General features: G+C 49.2%; 3 protein-coding genes across 5 annotated transcripts in view; 1 reads left to right on the top strand and 2 right to left on the bottom strand.

The window, feature by feature from the left end:
• Window positions 1-5,650, top strand: part of IHO1 (interactor of HORMAD1 1) — a 28,215-nt gene extending 22,565 nt beyond the window's left edge. The window contains exons 7-8 of the mRNA XM_055558372.1: window positions 4,047-4,150; window positions 4,493-5,650. Coding sequence (XP_055414347.1) covers window positions 4,047-4,150; window positions 4,493-5,650 — 1,262 coding nt within the window. The remainder of the gene's footprint in view (window positions 1-4,046; window positions 4,151-4,492) is intronic.
• Window positions 5,651-9,855: 4,205 nt separating this feature from the next.
• C20H3orf62 (chromosome 20 C3orf62 homolog) lies at window positions 9,856-16,828 on the bottom strand. Its single transcript, XM_055558370.1, has 4 exons — window positions 16,301-16,828; window positions 15,551-15,998; window positions 14,774-14,874; window positions 9,856-13,306 (listed from the first exon to the last, which is right to left on the bottom strand). Exons 1-4 carry the CDS (start codon window positions 16,302-16,304, stop codon window positions 13,041-13,043), a joined length of 819 nt encoding a protein of 272 aa, XP_055414345.1. The 5' UTR covers window positions 16,305-16,828; the 3' UTR covers window positions 9,856-13,040.
• Window positions 16,829-16,963: 135 nt separating this feature from the next.
• Window positions 16,964-20,289, bottom strand: part of USP4 (ubiquitin specific peptidase 4) — a 39,890-nt gene continuing 36,564 nt past the window's right edge. For 2 of the 3 annotated variants that reach the window (XM_055558367.1, XM_055558368.1), the window contains 2 exons: window positions 17,944-18,032; window positions 16,964-17,545 (listed from right to left, as the gene is read on the bottom strand). In XM_055558367.1, coding sequence (XP_055414342.1) covers window positions 17,387-17,545; window positions 17,944-18,032 — 248 coding nt within the window. In that variant the 3' untranslated portion in view covers window positions 16,964-17,386. The remainder of the gene's footprint in view (window positions 17,546-17,943; window positions 18,033-20,289) is intronic. The other variant, XM_055558369.1, reaches the window with a different exon arrangement.

Here is a 20,289-nt window from a genome sequence, read left to right as displayed (position 1 = left end):
GTCAAATGGCTAGGCCCAGTCCAGCTCGCCTAGAGCACCGAAGCTGCCAGTCAGTGCATTCTGCAGGCCTTCAGTAGGCACTCACTGTGCTTGGAAGGGGGAAGATTCTATGTGAAAGCACTCTCTTGGTTTATTATGTAATTCCTGCCTTCACAGAATGAGGTCATAAAGTTTTTCCCCAGTCACACTATGCCTGCACAACCAGAAGGATCACTCAAAGCCATCTAATCTAACGCCCCTTCTTCTTCAGTTGAGGACACCAGAAACCAGACGAACAGAATGAATTGCCAAGGCCATCCACAATCCACTTACCTTGGGTTTAGGTGGGGTAATTAGTACACAGCAGTACTTTCAGCTAAGATGTATCAATTCTATTGAAAAGTATGGTCGTTAGGAGAATAAAAAGGAGAGGCCACTATCAAAATCAGGAAATAGCTCTTATGGAAAATAGGTAACTCCACACATCAAAATTCATTCCATAGGAATACACATGCTGTGTGGTGATTAAATCATGAATAGAACTATAAGAAGCATGAGCAACGTTTTTACAATTTTAGAGTGAGAAATGCCTTTCTGAGCAAGGCACAAGAAGAATGAAAGCCATCTATATGAACCATGTTGGAATGGAAATATTTATTACTTGATAAATGAAGATAGCAAGGTGCTTGTGTTCACATGGCTTGCTCCAGGACACATCTTATGGCAGAGAGAGATCAGTCAATGAAAATTGGGAAGTAGGGTACCCTATAAAAAGGGAGGACTGAGCAAACTCCTCTTGTACATGGAGCCTTCCAGACCTTTACTCAGGTGGCTTTCATTAGCACAGCAGGGAGAGCAAAACTATGAAAGGGAATCACTGGCCGTCAGCAGAAAAGCATCAGCATACAACCTCATCTCAGTGGAGCCCTTGTTGAATCTCTAAAATAGAAATAAAATCTTTTTTGAGGATGGCAACAAGGTGATGGGGAGTAGAAGGACCTTCAGTTCACCTCCTTTTACAAGCATGCCAAAATCACAAGTAACTGCTGAACAACCACCAATAAAAAAGACGAATCTACCAAAAAAGGGGGGGTCAAATTTAAAGACATAAAAGAGAAACCATGGGATGGTAGGAGTGGCACACTCACAATATAATCAAATCCCATCCCACCCAGGTGGGCGACCCACAGTCTGGAGAATCATTATGTTGCAGAAATTCTCCCATATGAGTGAGAGCTCTGAGCCCCGTGCCAGGCTCCCCAGCCTGGGAGTCCGGCATGGGGAGGAAGAACCCCCAGAGCATTTGGCTTTGAAGGGCAGTGGGGCTTGACTGCAGGAGCCCCTCAGGACTGGGGGAAACAGAGACTCCATGCTTGGAGGGCAAAAGCAGCGACTCCATAGCAGCGACTCCCTGCTGGTCTTGGAGGGTTTCCTGGAGAGGTGAGGGCAAGGGCGGTGGTGGGGGACTTAGCAGGGTCCTGCATGAACTCTGGCTGGAGGCGGACATTCTGGGTCACTGGTACCAAGACCCGGCCCCACCAACAGCCTGAAAACTCCAGTGCTGGGACGCTCAGACCCCACAGAATCATCTTTATAAGAAAACAGAGAGCTTCCCTGGTGGTCCAGTGGTTAACAATCCGCCTGCCAATGCAAAGGACACAGGTTCAATCCCTGGTCTGGGAAGACTCCACATGCCAAGGGGCAACTAAACCTGTGCAGCACAACTACTAAAGCCAGTGCACCACGCACTGAGAGCCTGTGCTCTGCAGCAAGAAAAGCCACTGCAACGAGAAGCTGTGCACCGCAACGAGAGTAGCCCCCAGCTCATGGCAACTAGAGAAAGCCTTCGAGGCAAGGAAGACCTAGTACAGCCCCAAATAATTGAATAATAAATAAAATTATTTTAAAAGAAAATAGAAATATTGGCTGTATACTGGCAGTGCACTCAGGGGTCCTGCGGATCTGTCTCTTCCTTCAGCAGTATTTGGATGGAACAGACCTAGAGATGCCCTTTGCTCTCGCCTCTGACCACCCTCCAACTTTTTTTCCATTCACAGATTTAGAGTCAGCCACTCAGCTATCCTTGGCCACCAGGCCCAGCCAAGACCATTTTTTGAGATTCACTCCTTATTACCCATCAACCATGTGAGCTCCCAGATTTGTCACAATTATTCCATCAAGGTGGAGGCCGCTGTCAACCTCCCGGTCAACAGGCGTCTGCAGGCCTCGTCTCCTACCTCTCTCTAGAGGGTGCGGCACACTATTTTCCGCATATTGGCTGAGCAGAAGCACCAGGGTGTTAGCGTCTCTGGAAAATGCAAAACCAGTGTGGTGGCCACTCCCTGTTCCAGGACGTGCCGAAGCCATCTCAAGAGAAGTGGGTAAGGCCCATGACGCTTATGGAGAGGGCTATGTTCATGGAGAAGAACCGGAACCAGGCCTGTGTTGACCTTCGCGCCCTGGGCTCTGCCTCGCAGAACCCGCCTGTGGCTTCCGGGAGATCCGCTTCCTGGAGAGGCAGGTGAAGCTCATCAAGAAGATGGCGACCACCTGATTAACCTCTGTGGGCCGGCTGGTCCCCAGGCAGGGCTGGGCGAGCATCTCTTTGGAAGGCTCACCCTCAAGTCTCCCAAGCACAGTGGCCTTTGAGGAGCCCCTGTGGTTTCCGCGCTTCTGCCTGAAGCCCCTCTCTGCAGCCACAAGGCAGCTTTTTAACCACCCTGGAGCCCTCTCCCAAGCCTTGGACCAAGTGTAAACAGGAAACCTTTTTGAAGAAAAAGAGATTGTGCTGAGTATGGAAGTGGACTTTAAATGGCATATTTTTCTAAAAAGCTAAAAATACCTGTTTATAACCAAAGCAGAAATGAAACGAGTCCTCTTCTCTGGAAGACACACACACACACATACACACACACACACGATCTATAACCTATACGTGGGTATGCACATATATTAATACAAAACTCCAGAAAATGTTCATAATGCTAAATCCAGGAAGCGAGATCAAAGTCTACACGGGAGCGATTTGGTCATTTTTCATTGGAAGCATTTTTATAGTGTTACAGTTTTTAATATATGTTTACTGGCTGTGTCAGGTCTTAGTTGCCAGCACTTGGGATCTTTCCTTGCCACAGAATGGACTCTCTGGTTGTGGTGCCTAAGGCTAGTTGCTCCAAGGCATGTGGGATCTTAGTTCCCCAAGTAGGGATTGAACCCGTGTCCCCTGCATTGCAGGGCAGATTCTTAACCACTGGACCATCAGGGAAGTCCCTATGCTGTGATAGTTATTAAAACAAACAAAAAAAATGGATAGATTTTGGAAGTAATGTGCTCAATACAAAAGCTCTTTAAAAGAGAAGACACTAAAAAAAATAAATAAAAAAGTAAAAGAGAAGACCCTGAATGTGTTTCCTAGGAACAAAGAAAGAATATGTGGGACCACAGACTGATGCTTACTGATTACTGAATCTAGACTTGAACACTTTGCTTGCCTTCTTCATTCTCTGCTTTTGTGGCTGGTAATGTTCACTGTTCCTAAGAAACATTGCTATTCATGAACTCATCTAGGGTAGGATAATTACATTTGCTTTCTACTACAAATATCAACATAGATGTCTGGAAAAATACTTCATTAACTGAGTTTAGGAGCAGGGATCCAGTGCTTGAAATAGGAGTAAACAGTCTTTTTCTAATTGGCCAACACATGGAATTTACCATGATCATAACTACATTCTAGGAAGATCACTCTGGTGACAGGGCCAAGAAGGCAGGCCAAAGATGACTTGGTGCCGTCACTGGGGGAGTAGGTTTCAGAGTCCCAGCAGGTGCTGAGGTTGAGTCTGCTTTGGCCAGGATGTCCTCAGGGAGGGAGGGAAGAAGAAACAGTGGGGGAACCATCCTGCTCTTGCTTTATCTCCTCAGCAAGGTTGATCCAGATAGGTGCTGGCAGAACAGGCTCAGGTGGCCCATGCCAGCTTCCAGTTCCTCCTCCTCCCCGCACAGCAGCCTAGGCAGGGTGGAGCATACCACAGTCTTCATGTGGTGAATTGTCATTGTTCTGTATTTAGGGCAGGAGACTGCAAAAGCTCAGAGTGGTCTGATGTTGGAAATAGTGCAGGACAAAGGCAACGTGGACCAGGCCATCCTTGAGTTGCAAAAGAGACTCGAAGCTGTAAGTGTTAGACCCTGACCCCTCTCCCCAAGTGTGTGTTTCTGGCTTTGTTACTAAGACCTAGAGACATCTTTAAAATTGCAAATTTTCAGCCAAGAACAGAGGCCACCACAGGCCCCTTGGTATCAGGCCAGGGGAGAGCCCAGCTTCCTTTCTCAAGATTCTCTGGCATGTGGACCCTAGGGCCCCTGCTCCAGAGTGTTGCCATGCTTCCACTCATAGTACCCAGCAGGGTACAAGGTTCGGTTCTGCTGGCCCATCCTTTGTTTTGTTCACACATTTTATTGTGCCTTCTGAGTTGCACTGTCCATAACTCCTTACTTTTTCACTGCCTTTCTTTAGAGACAAGCAGAGTTTATAGAAATGAAGTCCGACCTGAAGCACCTTGAAGTTTTGGTTACCCAGCAGAGTAAGGACTTTCAGCAGCTGTGTGAGCATCTAGGCCCGCTGAATATGCCCAGTGTTCTAGCAGAGTTAAAGCGAGTGACCTCCATCGCTCTGACACCCAAACACGTGAAAGACAGTGCCTCTCAGACCTCACCACCTCTGGCGCAGAGCCTTAGTTTCCCCGGGCAGGACAAATATACCTCTGAGAAGCCAGTTACGTGGCAGGCCCAGGCCCTCCCTGCTGCATGCAGTCTTAGTGTGGGCTCCCCGAGGCCCAGGGAGTTTGCTGTCTGGGGTGAGGGATCAAAGAGCGATGCTCTCCAAGAAGAGGCTGTGCAGCTGGCAGTTGGAACCGGCAAAAGAAACAGGCAAATCAAGGGCAGGGCCGTGCAGACTAACTGCCAGAACTCTGTTACTAAAACAGGCTCTGAGAACTGTGGCTCTGCCATCCTGGGTCACAAGGTTCCTAAAGATAGGGACCCAGTTTTCCAAGGAGACTCGCAACTTATATCTCGAGGATATAAGGACTTAAACAACTCTGCAACCAGCATTAAGAACACCAGCCAAAAATGGCAAGCTAAAGGCGCATCTTCATGTGACCCTTGTGAGCAAAGGCTGGTGACGGAACAGAAAGGCGTAACTGAAGAAAGAGGGAAAAAAGGCAAGCAGCAGCCCAGGAAAGCCCCCAGGAGGAGGTCCCTACGCAGGAAGCAAGAACAAATGCCCAGCAAAACCTGTGTTTCTAATTCTAAATATCCTAGGCCTCCAGTTTCCAGCCCACAAAGGTCCCCCTGGGGGCAGCAGGAAACTCTAGCTCAGCCCCTGCAACTTTGGGGCCCTAGGAGCCCCACAAATCTAGTCTGCTCTGCTCAGGGAGGAACAGTCATGCCCAGTAAGACCACGAGGGCAGAGCAAGAGAAGCTCGTGCAGCGCAGCGGGCATTCCTCCCAAGACAACAGCCTGCTTTCTCCCAGTTTCCAGGGGGACCAAAAGATTAGCTGGTTCAGTGATCTCAATGCCCTCAACCCCAGGAGAGAGTCACCTCAGTCCCAGGAGTCAGGGAAGAATATACTCTATGACCTGGGTTTTGATAGCAGCGATGATGGCTTCTGACCAGCCCATAATGACTTTGGCTGATGGTTTTTGGTCTCGTTGGAAAAACAAATCACAGAACATTCCGGGTGGCTGATGGCAGAGTTCTCAAAGCCTGCCTGGAGTCTTCAGGGTCAGAGGCTGGACTTGGATGGGGTGGTGGTGGGGGTCAGTGGAGGGCTGGGGAGCAGATCTGGCTTTCTGGGTACCGGGCACTCCCCAAGACAGAGCATAAGGGAAAAGTGCATCCTTATTCATGGGAGTGAAATGTGTGAAGAGGGTGTGAGGAGAGTTGGGGCAGCAGCCCGGGAATCAGCAGGAGGGTATTGGGTCTGGTACAAGGAGAACTGCCCTCCACACGGAACATCCAGTAGAAGGGCTCTCACAAAACTGTTGCTATGGCAGCAGGACTCCCAAACACATCTTTTTGGTCTTCAAAACATTTCCTTCAGATGACTAAGATCTTTCTGGGCCTCAGGGTTTTTTAAAAATTTGTATCCGTTTTTGCTGTGAGAACATGTCCATTTTTTGGGTCAGTGGATGTATTCTGGGGCACACACTAGGTCAGACTTCTTGTGAACAGAGAAATAACAGTGTTAAAGCCACGAAGGAAAGACAGGTGACTCACACTACATGCTGGGAGCCGCACTTGTCACAGCCATGGAGTCCCACTCTTCTCCCCAGCTGTTTTCTCCTGCCCTGTTTTCCACTCCTTTTTAAAAGCTAATGAGAGCTGCTGCAGGCCCTGCATCATTTCTAGAGAACAGTGGGCTTATATGAGACTTTGGCTTTCCATCTGTATCTTGTTAAAGTTTTTGAATTTTTGCAACACATATTTCTTTTGTAATTCAAAATGATCAAATAAAGATAAAACTTTAAAAAGCATATTTAAGTTTATTGATCTCCAGTTTACTCAAGATCATCAAGATTAAGATGCATACCATCTTTTTATTCCTTCTCATAAGTTTTAATAAACCACACCCTACTCAAACTGTTATGAAAGTAAAAATGCTCATGGATGGACAGCTTCCAGAATTTGCCCATTTTCAAGCCAGTACAGGGTTGAAATAGGGCTTTTTTTTTTTTGCGGTGGCGGGGGGGTGCTGTGCCCAGTGGCTTTTGGGGATCTTAGTTCCCCAACCAGGGATTGAACCTGGGCCACTGCAGTGCAAGTCCTAACCACTGGACTGTCAGGGAATTCCTGAAAATGGGGCTTCTAGGTGGATCATAATAGCTCCTGATTTTTATTTTCAGGGGTATGTATCCCACAAAAATTTGGTCGAGTTTAATTTGCCTGTGATACCTTTGGCAGGGCTACCAGGCAACCTAAGCTGCTTTCAGTCTCATTTCCAGACCAACGGCCTCCTGTGTTCTGTGGCCGCAAGCAATGGCAGCAGCCCTCTGTAAGGGCAAGAAAGTGAGACTTGGGCCCTGCCTCCAGCTGCCCTGGACTCTGCGCCCTCTGTGGATCTCTCGGGGCTATCTGTTCACCCCTCTGCTAGCCTCCACTGCCTTCCCTCCTGGTTTTCTTTGCTTATGCCAAGGTGGCAAGGGGAAATGGAACCCAGCCCTTCCCAAACAAGCTACAGCAGCTGTGCAGCAGTTACTCTCAGGCTTGTAGAGCAGAGCAGTCTGCATTTGGAAATGTTTTATTGCTCTAAGTTGAAAAGTTTAATCATTTTACTTCAAAGCTGAGAGCCTGTTGAGAAAACACCACCAACATTTATGACTGTGGCCTTCTCCTTGAAGTTTCCTTCCAACTTTAGAGTGCCAAGGCAGGACCCTCTATTCCTTAATTCTGCTGTGTTATGAAATCTTGTATTTCTTTAGAAGTATTTTATTTTGTTTAAAGTCAAAAGGCCAGAGTGACTCAGTGTTACATGAGCTGGGTGTTTTTGTAGAATAAGCAGTACATTTAACACCTAACAAGGCTGGGCTAATTAAAATTACACTGCCTGTCTCTAGTAATCATCAGGAAAGGATATTATATTTCTTATTTTATTCCTAAGGGTTTTTTTTTTTTTTTTAAAACAAACTATTGTGTTCCTGCCAAATTTGGTGAGCATGACACAGCCCAGCACATCCCTGAAGCAACAACATTTTTGGTTCTTTGGATGCTGATAGAGATGTATGTAGCTACACAGGGGCGGATGTGGTGGGAGGTCTATTGGCCCAGGGCCCACCTAGGGGCTCCTCCCTCTACACAACCCCAGCTCCAGTCTGAGGATAGAAAAGAAGCCACTTGCAGCACCTAACTGTCTTGACAGTCAAGTATCAATTTAAACATCACCTACAGAGAGCCCTCTGAAGGGGCCCGCCCTCCTCATTGCCCATTCCCTTACCCTGTTTTCATTTCTCTCAGGTAGTTCCATCTGAAATGATACTTTAAATCTGTATTTTTGCCCACCTTGCATAGTGGAATATAAACTCCAGAAGCAAGAACAGCAGCTGTAAAAAATAAAAGAACAGCATCCACCTCATCCCTACTGTATTCTCAGCGTCCAGGAGTGGTGTGCCACTAGGAGACACCTGACAAATACGTACTGAGGGCAGGGACAGCTTGCTTTTCAAACAGCTCCTGGCAGCCTGTCCTGAAAGTTGGGTCTCTCCAGTAGCCTTCTGCAACTTCCCTTTTCGTCTCAGATGTTCCAAAGGGCTCCTGACGACAGGTCTCCTGTAAGATGCCCATTCCTCTCTCCCAGGCCAGCTCCCACCCAAAGTACCCAGAAAACCACAGCCTTTTTGCCCTCAAAAAAGATAGCTGCTTCCTACAAGAGCTGATTAGGTTTTAAAATTATTTTTCATGCCAGGCCTTAGGCCAAAACTCTTCATCAAATCAGGCATTTTCCAGCTGGCCTAGCACAGAAAGTCCTTCCCCACTAGGGCTGCAATCCATTGTCAGTAGATTTCCTGAGTAAAACTTTGTTCCCTCTATAAATATTTAGCAGGAACCTAAAATATTAATGTTCTCCCACGTACCCCAGGGAGAAAGCAAATTACCAGAGGCTCAGATTGTCACCGGATGACAAGCCTTTTCAATAACGACCCACAAGCAGGTTCGGTGGCCTCCCCAGTTCCCCTTTCTGGTTCACTGGCCTTCTCTGCCGTATCAAACATCTTGTGCCTTGGTTAAGAGGAGGCTCCCTCTGGAAGCAGGTGAGCCCCTGGCCCGTCATTCAGGAGGAGGGAATCCTTTTCATCAATTTCTTTGACCATTAACAGCTCATGGCTTCTCCTGTGGCAGGATGGTGCTGCCTTACCAGCACATTCCTGGATGCCAAGGTGAGAGGCGCAGATCCCCAGGTGGTCTGTCTCCATCCTCCTGGTCTCCTGACCCCCTTGGAGTCTTCCCTGGGCTTGGAAATGCAGGGTCCAGCAGAATGTTAAGGAGGCAGGGCAGGTGGGCCAAGAGGTGGTTCCCCCACTCCCCTGGTGAGGGGAGCAGGGGGAGGGCAGCCCTGAGACTCAAGAGATGAGAAGGTAGGCTTGTGTGCCTGATTATGCTGGCTGAAGCCACACTGAGGCAGACGCCTACTGACCATCAGTGCCCCCAGGGCTTACCTGGCAAGAATTCAGGCTCTAGTCTTGATCTCTGTGGCTAGACGGCCAGGCCCAGGAATGTAGCGAAACACTGAAATCTGGAAGGGGCTGAGGGCGGGGTCACTGTTTCCAGTCCTTGGCCATGCTTGAATTGTCCTCTTGAAAGAACTGCTGCTCTACTCTCAAGCCTCAGCTGTGGCCTCTGCTCCTTGCTGGACCTTCACTTGGCATTTACTCATCTCTCCTCTTTCCTGCCCCATCTTTTCCTCCAGTTCCCAGCCTCTCCTTGCTTCTGCAGACCACCTCCTGCCCTAAGTTTTGTTACAAAGTTTACCAATACACCCACAGAGCCGGTTTCTAGTGATTTTGGCCTCGACCCTGCAGGCAGGATGCAGCCAGAGGACCTGGAAACCCCTCCTTACAGAACTGGATGGGCCCAGCTTCTCACATGCCTCATGCTGTAAGTTGAACTTGCAGTTGGCGACTAGCCGGTTCCAAAGCTCCTATTTATTCTTGAAGCTGCCTTGTTTCTATTTTGATTCTGCTAATCCAAACTGCAGTTTGGTGTTTCCACGGAAACAATCCAGTGATTGTTTGGCTTGCCAAGATGAACTGCGGGGGAGAGAACCAAATGACGTAAAACATTTTTAGTTTCTCAAATATCAATGTCTCCCCAAGAAGTCTTTGGTCCCAAATTTTATTAAAATAAATGTTCTAGGCGAATTAAAAAAAAAATCTAGGCTCCTGTTATTCCTCCATCTCAATCCCTAGAGACTGGCTCACCAACCCTCTGCTCTGAGCAGATGAGCACGCTTCTGCCTGCTGCCCTGAGGAACGTGACAGAGGCAGGAAGATGTCCCTTGGGCACCTTGGGGAGCCAGAGACAAGAGACGGTGTCACCAAGGCAATGACCATGTGGCCATCCCAGCTACTCTGGGAGTGGCATGCCAGAGGCTCAGGGCTCACCTGCTTTACCCAACAGCTGTTTCTACAGTGAGGAAAAGCTCCTCCTTTAAGGAGTCCAGGCTGGATTAGTTCTTTAGTAAATCTGAATTTTCACACAAAGGCTTTGCTAAGCTAGAGGTATACTTGTCTATCCAGCCAGGAGAATCTAAAGCCTCCCTTCTGCCCCACCCCTAACCGAGGCTCGGCCCTCATTCCCAAGTGCCACAGTCCATGTTGCAGGCAGAAAAAAAGTCCTCTCATTTCAGTCTTGTAGGGTTAGCACTGGATCTCTGCTCCCAGCAGCCACCCCCTCTTGCAAAGCCTCTCCAGGGAGAACTAAGTGCTGAGAAACAGCTCTGTGAGACCTAGAGCTTCTGGCCCTGAGGGTCCAGCACTACAGGGAAGGGTGAGCCACTAGTGAGGGTCCTGCTGAGCCTCCCGTGCCAGCCCTGGACCTGCTGCAGTTCCCGGAAACTGTGAAGGTCACCTCTGGGCAGGTATCTGGTGAGGGATGCCCACGGCTGGCTGGCGGAGGTGAGGGTTTTAAAAACAACTCTAATTTCTTCTTTCTGCAGATGTGATTCAGGTCTACTGCAGCATAGACTTTTCAGCATAACTGAAAAGCATAGATAAAAAAGACTAAAACCCTCCTTGTCTTCCTCAGTAACAATGTCACAAACTTGGGATCAATCGCATTTAAAAAAAAAAATTTGCAAATTTTGGAATAAATTCAGATTTACAGGAAAGGTACAAAGATAGTAAGTTCAAATATATCCTTCACTTAGCTTCTCTTAAAGTTAACCTCTTGCATAACTGTGGTGTACATGCCCAAACTAAGAAACTAACATAAACATATTAACAACTAAACTTGAGCTTGTATTTGATCTGTTTTTCCATGAACGTCCCCTCTCCATTCTAGGACGCAGTCCAGGACACCACTGGATTTAGTCACTGTGTCTCCTCAGTGTCTGCTGCTGTGTGACAGATTTTGAGTTTTTCCTTGCTTCCCTGACATTGACAATCTAGGGTACTGGCCAGGCATCCGTGAGAATACCCCCCAGTCTGGGTTTAAAATGAAGCCCCCATCTTGTTGCATCCTGTCAGGGCTGGGTGAGGGGCACACCTGAGGAACACATGGGTGGGATGCATTCATCTCCTGGTTAAGTGGTGTCTGCCAGGCTTGTCCATGTCTCTGCTCTCTTCCCCAGCTCTCTCCCTGGAAAGTGAGTTACTAAGTCCAGCTCACTCTCCATGGGTAGTGATGGGCAGAGACTGGGGAGGATGGGGATTACTATGCCTCACCTCCTCTGTGGGAGACGATCCACATCAATACATATTATTTGGAACTCACTGTTGGGAGACCTGGTGTTCTGAATATCAAGTCGCCTGACATGTGTCCATCCAGACAGCCCCTTCTCCCGAATGCGGCAGCCAAGAGGCTGTAAGCATTTCTTCTCTCCTGCTCCTGTCCCGCCGGCTCAGGGACTAAAAAGTGAACCCCGACACCACCGTCTGCAAGTGTTTATTATCCACTGCAGGGACTGTCAGGTGGCTTGGGAGGAGCCTCTGGTTAGCCCCTCTGCCCTTCACCCGGCAGTGGAGGCCTGTCCCTGAAGTGGCCAGAGGCTAGTTCTCAGGGTCAGGCAGGTGCCTGGCTTTGCACCACTAGGAACTAGGTGCAAGGTCTCCACCTGTGGGGCGCAGATGAATCTCTAGACCTGTGGTGGTGATGGGGTGTTGCCACCAGCCCTGCAGCCTGCCTCGTGAAAATACAGCCTCGTGGGACGTCTTCGGCCCCCGGGCCTTCCTCCCCAGCTCTTTTGAGTTTTATGTTACAACAAACAGCTCTGCACCAGCCTTGTTGCCCCCATCCTCCCCTATGAGCCAAGAGGGTGAGCAGTTCCCTGACACTCAGCTTCTGGGAGATATCATACCTTACTCAACAGTTAATTAGCCTTCCCGGAAGAACATCATGGTTTTGAGAGATGGGTCCAAATAATCCCTGATGGTGTCCTTTCTCTCAAGTGGTGGGGCTGGAGCCAGCCCTGCTGAGCTGCTGCCACCACGCTGACCTCAGAGGGCAGTGGGTCAGCCCCTCCCTGCCCCCGTCCATCTTATCCCAGTACAGTCACTGTCATGGGAACCACCTGTGGCCTCCCGGAGGCCTGGAACGGGATGGATGAGGTTCAGGTATGAAGTGAGTGAGCAGGACCTGTGTTCATCCCTTCCTTCCCCCGTCAGCTGAGGGCCCAGATGTCTGATGTGAGTGTATGGTGGGCTGGCCTCACGGGAATGTCCTGCCAGAACAGGAGCTGGATGCTGCCAGCTCCCTGGACACAAGTAGGCGGCCTCTGATCTGGGCAGGGGCAAGGATGGAGGGACTGAGGCTCTGGCCATGAGGAGGGCATGATGCCAGTGCAGGGGACAGGCAGCCATGTGTGTGGTGTGTACAAATGTGGCAGAGGGCCTGGGGCCAAGGTCCCTCTTGAGGCCAGTTCCTCCACTGAGCTGGCCTGGGATGGCGGGGTCCCAGGGGATCAGAAAGCCCACACTGCTTGTGGAACTTGTACGTTTTCAGGGGCCCATGGAAAAGAACATCAAGAGACACAGCAGAGGCCCACGACCTGCACCTGCCTTGGGTACTGTGTATATTGAACAGCAATCCAAAAAACAGTCAAGATGTTAGGGGGGGGGGGAAAAGTGAAAAAAGAAACATTTTAAAGCAACAGAGTTAAAAAACAAAACAACCACCACCAAAAAACTGAGCTGTCAGCTGAAAAAGGGACACCACTAGAAGTTAAAAGTTCATGGTAATTTGGATTCTGCTAAGCCTTTGAAGTGGCCCCTGATGATTGTGACTAACCTGCACAGACATCCTAACATCAGTCTCCTACTGTAAAGAATTCAAAGCTGAAGTCAACTGTCCTTACTCAATTTGGTATTTAAAAGAGGTCATCAAATTGTAGTCCTCTTCCAAGTCCAGAACAGTCTCCACGATATTGTGGTCATCGAAAGCCTGCTTGAGGCTGCCAGAGTCTGCATCCGGGGCTTTCTGAGGGCTCTTGTCCACCAGCAAGGCCCAGGCTTCCTCCTTGAAAGGCGAATCTTCGCAATGGCCACACACACGGTTCAACTCATTTTCAAATTCTAGTTTACCAGCCAATTCTTCAATAGTTCGAATGCTTGTATGGTCTTAAAAATAAAAACATTCAGCATTAGAATTCCAGTGGGAGAATTCTGAAGACATTTCGGGCAAAACTTAAAAACCACAAATGGGTGGCCGTCTCCCGGGAGCGTGCAAAGCCGGTGCTCCTGACCCGGGCTGGCAGGCTGTCGCACTGTGATGTGGGCTTGGTGCCCCCCTTTCTAGTGCAGGTATTTACTAAGTCCCAAATATCCACTGGTCTCCAAGGAGGGTGTACGTGGGAGGATACAGAGATGCATGTGTTTATTCTGGCTCTTGGGGAACTATTCCCTGACCTGAGGACACAAGACACCGTGTGGGGTCTTTTGAATAAGTAAAATGCTGCCTATTGGGATTTCCCTGTCGGTCCAGTGGTTAAGACTTCATAACCTCCACTGCACGGGGCGTGGGTTCGATCCCTGGTTGGAGAACTAAGATCTAACCTGTTCAGGTGGCACTGGTGATAAAGAACCCACCTACCAGTGTGGGATAGATAAGACATGTGGATTGGATCCCTGGGTCAGGAATATCCCCTGGAGGAGACCATGGCAATCCACTCCAGTATCCTTGCTTGGAGAAACCCATAGAGAGAGGAGCCCGGCGGGCTACAGTGTATGGGGTGGCAAAGAGTTGGACATGACCAAAGCGACTGAGCACAGCACTTAGCACAGACGGCCATGGACCACAGCCAAAAGGGAGAAAAATGCTCCCTGTAGATGGCAGGGGCCATGGAAGGAGGTAAGCAGAGGCAGTGATGACTTCTGTTCGCCTACTGGGACCATGGGAGGAGGCTCAGGTCACTAGAGCAATGGCAGGGATCTTGCTTTGTGCCCCAGGGCATGCACCACCCCTCACCAGACCGCCTCCTTTCCTGCCCCATAACCTGGTGACCCTTCAGAGCCAACAGCTTTGGGCTGCTCCCAAGGCTACGTATCTCTTAATTAGGAGCTGTCTGGCCACTGTACATTGTGTAAAAATAGGGCGCATGAAGTTCACATACAGAATATACAGATGTGTGTATAGCAAAAGTGTCTACGCCAGGATATACCGCACTATGTCGCCTTTGTGGTGGATGGCAGAATTAAAGGGGAGCTTTGGGCTTCTAACTTTTCTTTCAATCTTGTGTTGCCACCACCCACCCGAGCTGGACTACTCCTCCTCTCTTCATCTCTGCCTATGTCCTGTTTCCGTCACAAATAGACTCATCCACCAACAGCGGCTGCGGTCCTTGGCCTCTGGGGATTCACTCTAACTGTACATTTATGAAACGTTTATGAAATGACTTGATGGATGTGACTCCTCCAGGCTATCAGCTCCATAAAGGCTCTCTGCATGGAGCCTGCTGTAAACCAAACAAATCTACCAAGCCAATGGAAGAGACGTTAAGTATTTTTTATAAGACACTTGCTGACTTGGGGGCTTGGGTGAAGGATCTATCCTTTCAGGGAGAGGATGGAGCAGCCCTCTGAACTCACCAATCATATCAAGCAGATCCTTTGTGACCTCTTGGCTGGAACCACTGAGTGGGATGCCTGTGTCAACTTTCAAATCCTTCTCTGTATCATTCCTGCAGCCCCTGGGAGAAAAGAAAAAGGCAGAGGATTAGATCCTCTTTCAATAAAGTATCGGAGGTGAACTCAGTATTAATCATCTTAAAGGCAAACACTAGTCCTTTAAATTGCCATTTATGTTGTGATTCGAAAACTGGGAACCACTAAGTCAGTGAAGTTGACTAAAAGCATCCTAATGCCCATTAATGTCTGTGAATAAGAGCACAGATATTTGTAATACTGAAACAATTAAATGGCTTCTTCAGTCTCTGCTTCCAGGGCAGCCAAGATGGCAGGAACTGGAAATTTCAGCCCACATGGTCCTCCTTGCTAAGAGATGATGCAAAAATAAACAAATTTTAATTAAGCCTTTAAAAGGTACCTAAGACCGGGCAGTTCGCAACCACCTGGGAGAAGACAAGGTCCAGGGAAGGCTTAGAGCCCCCAGTGAGTGAAGTCGCTCAGTGGTGCCTGACTCTTTGTGACCCCATGGACTGTCTACTACCAGGGTCCTCTGTCCATGGGATTGTCCAGGCAAGAATACTGGTGGGTTGCCATTTCTATCTTCAGTAGAGCCCCCAAGGGGAGGAAAAATCAGTGTTATGGACCCAGCTTAGGATTTTCAACAACTTTCCCCCCCCCCCCCCCAGATAGGAGATTCCCCCTAATTGTAGCTATTTAAACCCATGAGATTGGAATCACCTTAGACTGTCTTTTCTCCAGATCTCCTCATCTCCTGCTGCTCGCCAAAACGGTCTTTCGGGTGCCAAAATGGAGGAACGCATCAGGATGTTTTCCTTGCTGCTCAGAGGTTTTCTTTTGGGGCAGAGCGCCTGGGGCTTTGCATTCACGGGGGCATGGTTTGGTGCAAAAGCCACGTTCTCGTTCTCCGGAGCGCCAGGGACGGGAGAGAATGGAGCCGCAGAGGAGCAGGCTACCAGCGGGTGCCTCCGGCAGAGGAGCCGGTGCACCGGGAGGGGGAAGGAGAGCGGGGCGGCGTCGAGCTCCACCCGCGGGCGGCCCGAGCACTCCTGGGAATGGCTGACTCCTTCAAAGGCCCGGTCAATGGCTGCAGTCAGCTCCTTTCTGCATCTCCTCAGTTTCTCAGACATCTTCCCTACAAGCGACCGTGTCTTTATTACGTAATACACTGGAAATGCACAAAACAATGTGAGAATCGCGGTACAGATGAGGTTGTAAACCGCCCACGAAGGGGTATTTGTCAGTTTCCTTGAGTTTGAGCCACGCCACAGGTCAGAGCCGAGAAACCCACTCTCGGGAGATTTTCTCCTCGCGGGAACAGCTGCGTCCCCACTTCTCCACCGGAGAGGGAGGAACCCGCGATCGATCGATCGAGCCCGGCCCTCCTCCTCGGCTCCCGGCCACCCCCACTCCTCTCGGGCCCCACCCCGCGGCCGCCCAGGGCGGAGATCCAAGGCCGCGCGTCCTCACCCATCAGCCGGAGAAACCGCACCGCCGACCCCGCCAAGCCAACCCCACCAACGGTCGGTCGTCGTGTGCTCTCATCAGCTGATCGCGCGTGTCCGCGACTGACGAGCCCAACCCCCACGGCTCGGGTTAAAGGTCAGACAAGGGACGCGGATGGCCTCTGTTCTTTGAACCCACGCAGCGTGACGGGGAAGCAGAGGGCCCACGCACGCACGGAGGGGACAGCGACAATGGCCGTGAGAGTAGGCCCAGGGAAAGGGTGGGGAAATCAGACCACGGTGGCCGTGGCCGAGGGGCGGGGATCTCACTTCTAACCAAAGTCCCCGGCAGAACGGGAGCCCTTTCCAAGCCCAGGAAAGTTCCTATTCTGAAGCCAACACGGAGAAACGGTTGCAGGAGACCTGGTACCCCGCAGTGTCGTGTCCTGATATAAGTGAGACCTAATACAAGCGCCACACGATATCCAACTGCCTCAATTCATCAAGGATGCTGGGGAACAGAACTGCTAGGTTCCACAGGAGACTGAAGGGCAGGAAACCCTACCACCAAATAGCATTCGGGAGAAGGAAGCTGGAAATTCCTAGGTGACTCAAAGGGAAACAGGAAGGGGCGTCAGTGGCTATTTTTTAGGGTATTATAAACCCATCTCAGTCACAGCAAGGGAAAAGGGGACGACATCAAGTTTACTTGAGGTTGATTTACTGTGGGTAGACCACTGGGAGGACCAGCAACCAGCACCAGAATCCGAAATCCAGGAGGGCAGGGCGGCCCCAAGCTCCATGACAGCGTGTTCCCCTCCACTCTTTGGAATCCGTCAGACATTCTCCACTGTGTGCTCCCCACCGCCAACCCCAACTCTGCAGCTCTACCTGTTTTACAGAAAATTTTTACCACCTGTATAAAAAAAAATAATTCAGCCTCTTGACATAACCCTTCTGAGCAAACAGGGTCTTTTTTTTTTTTTTCTTCTGCTCATAAAAGAAGGAAATTTCCTCATCTGGTTTTTAGACGGAACACTAGCAGTCTTCAGTGTCAAAGGTGTCTCTTGGGGGACGGCACTGGTGCTGTGGTGCAGGGTCACTGGGCAGGTCAGTTGGTGTCCATGCTGTAAGTCTCGTCATCCCCCGTGCCCTGCTGTGAGCTGCTTGGTCTTGCACCTCCATCAGAAGAGCCAGGAAAACTGAGTGACGGCGTCTTATGAAACTCATCGTCTCGACGCTGGTAAAACAGCACATAAGCTGCTTTCGTCTAAACACAAGAGGTACAACATCCATTCACAGGTTCGAACAATCACCCATTCCCCCCAAGCTTTGCTGTCTGTTCAAAACACACCACCCTCAGGGATCCGCCGTCTTGCCCTGTGCATCCACACACTGAAGTGATGGTGAAAACCGTACCACCTACGGCTGGCTCATGCTGACCATGCCCAGGGAGTCGGGAAAGGTAGGAGCCCTGTGACAGACTCAGGAGAGTCAAGTGTCTCATTTAGGAAGGGTCCCGGAAGGAATGGTAGTGAATTCTTTCTCTACCGCACTTAGCTGCCACTGTCCCAGCAGGATGACTCAATAACCAACTAGGCTGGGAGAGTCTTCCCAGCTCTAATCCCTAAAGCTAAGACTGGGAACCAGGTATGAGGGCCTACTCACCACTATCTGATCCTCACAGGCCAGGGACACATTGCTATCATCAAAGTAATACCACTTCCCGTTCAGTTTGTTCTTCGCGTATGCAGTGTCTGCCAAAGCAAGAGAATATGCTAGTTGGTCATCAAGAGAGGTGATCTGGCTAGCTCAGTAGGCTGGCACTCAACAGCTCCAAAACATGACACATATCAAGAGTCTGAAATTAAAGGTAATTTACGCTTGTGTCCTAACAACCGAAAAAGAACTCATCCTTAAAAAAAATAAGATCTTCCCTTCTCAAGAAGGCACTAAAAGGGTAAAAATGGAGCTGCGGGGGACTAAGGCTTTAAACTGTAATTTTGGGGAAAACAGCTATGAGCACTAATTCAGAGTTGGGGGACCCATAAAAGGAGCTGATACATTTTAAGATTTAAGCAAAAGAATAGTTGTCAAAAACATGCCCAGTCAAACATCCCCACTGGATCCAGGAAGGCTGTCTACTGTTGTCTCTCACTGCCTCTGTACCTGTGGGGTTTCCCAGTGAGAGACACTGGGGGCTTGGGCGGGCAGAGCTGGGGTGTGAACGAGAAAACTTAAATTTATCTGTCTTTGAAACTCTGAGGCAAGAATCTGTGGCTCAGTACAATTCCTCACACCAGTCCAAGTATTTTCCAGGGTGAACACTTCCGGTTTTGATTTTACACTTTCCGAGCAAGATGTGTTTACAACAACAGTCCCAGCAGTGATACCCGATTCCTGCTCTACTCAGACTCTCAGAAATGACTGAATCTGATGGAGATCTGGTTTCTGGTCTCGACCTGCTGTGTGGCTCTGGCAAGCTGTTTAACCATTCTTCACTGCAGTGCTTACTGCACCAGGCGGTGGTGAAGAACACAGGACAAAGTGACAGCAAAGGTGCCAAGGGCCTGTCCCTGCTGCCCATGCTTGGCAGAACAGTAACAATGAGTGCTCTCCATCACGGTGTTCCAATTGTGGACCCAAAGTGGGTCTGCACACAACCAGCCTAACCTGGATAAGGAAACTGAAGCATATGGAAGCTAAGTAACCTGCCCAAGCAGTACATTTGTATGTCAAAAGAATTAAAAATGAATACATGGGTCCAGTATGCATGAATACAGATATCAAAATTAATTTGCAGAGAAAAAAAGTGCTATAGGATGCAGTATGATCACAGGTATTGCAAGTAGCCACTCTACAAGAGTCCCAGTTTTTAGACAGGCACAATTTTTCTTTCCCACCCGTTCCTACAGCTAGCTGGTAGTCCTGTGACCAAGCTATAGCCAATGAGATGTATGTAGAGGAGGGGGATTTCTGGGAAGTCTCCTTAAAAGGGAAGGTCATGCCCTTTTTCCCCCTTCTTCCAATGGCCTGGAATGTAGACCTGAGGGCTGGAGAATGAGCAGCCATCCAAAGGCAGGAGGTGATATGGTAAGAATAGAGAGGCAGGAGAACAGACTTGGGCCAACAGAAAAAGCTTACCAGTACAGGGGAGAAGACTGGGGTTTGGGGCAGTTCATAATCCACTGTGAGGGTAAATGGAACCGACACCTCCCATGGTGTCATCTCTTGGGGTCCTGACACGGGGTGTAGTGGCAGTTCTCATGGTGCAGATACAACAGAGGAGACGTGAGGAGACCCAGCTCCTTACTTCAACATCACTAACACCTTTCCATAAGCAAGTAACCAAACAGACTAGTTGAAGTATAAATGTGAAAGCAAACCCACATATTACAGAAATTTCGCAAAATAAAGTAGAGCAAAGTAAAAAAAAAAAAAAAGTAAAATGAACATTTTGGTCCCTCTCTTTCTAGGCTGTCCCCTCTCCGATCACAGTTTGCCTTTTGTTTCAATGTACATAGTTGTGATACTACTTTCTGTAATGATATGATTTTGTGTAGCTGTTTCCCCTGAACACATCATGGGCATTTCCCCACGGTATTAATAACTTTATTTTGCAATGGCTGTGTGCTCTTCCATCAAGCAGATGGACAGTAGTGCCAGCTGCTGATCACCAATGCTGTTACTAATTTTCCACTACTGAAGTTGCTCAGTTGTGTCCGACTCTTTGCGACCCCATGGACTGTAGCCCACCAGGCTCCTCCATCTATGGAATCTTCTAGGCAAGAGTACTGGAGTGGGTTGCCATTTCCTTCTCCAGGGGATCTTCCCAACCCAGGGAGCGAACCCAGGTCTCCCGCATTGTGGGCAGATGCTTTACCGTCTGAGCCACCAGTATAAATGGGTAAATATCTTTGTACATGAAGCTTTTCCCCAAAGTCCAGTAATTTCAGAAGGGTAGATTTACTGGAAGTAGATTATTGGATTAAAGGATATGAACCACCACCCTAG

The sequence above is a fragment of the Bubalus kerabau genome, chromosome 20 (assembly GCF_029407905.1).
Source record: "Bubalus kerabau isolate K-KA32 ecotype Philippines breed swamp buffalo chromosome 20, PCC_UOA_SB_1v2, whole genome shotgun sequence".
NCBI classification, from domain to species: Eukaryota; Metazoa; Chordata; class Mammalia; order Artiodactyla; family Bovidae; genus Bubalus; species Bubalus kerabau.
This window is presented reverse-complemented; position numbering and strand designations above follow the sequence as displayed.

Excerpts from the sequence above, each read along its gene's own strand:
- C20H3orf62 (XM_055558370.1), bottom strand. Across the intron at positions 14,875-15,550 it reads TGGAGAAAAGACAGTCTAAG|GGGCTGCAGGAATGATACAG; the intron begins GTGATTCCAATC and ends CTTTTCTCCCAG. Across the intron at positions 13,307-14,773 it reads GGATCTGCTTGATATGATTG|ACCATACAAGCATTCGAACT; the intron begins GTGAGTTCAGAG and ends TTTATTTTTAAG.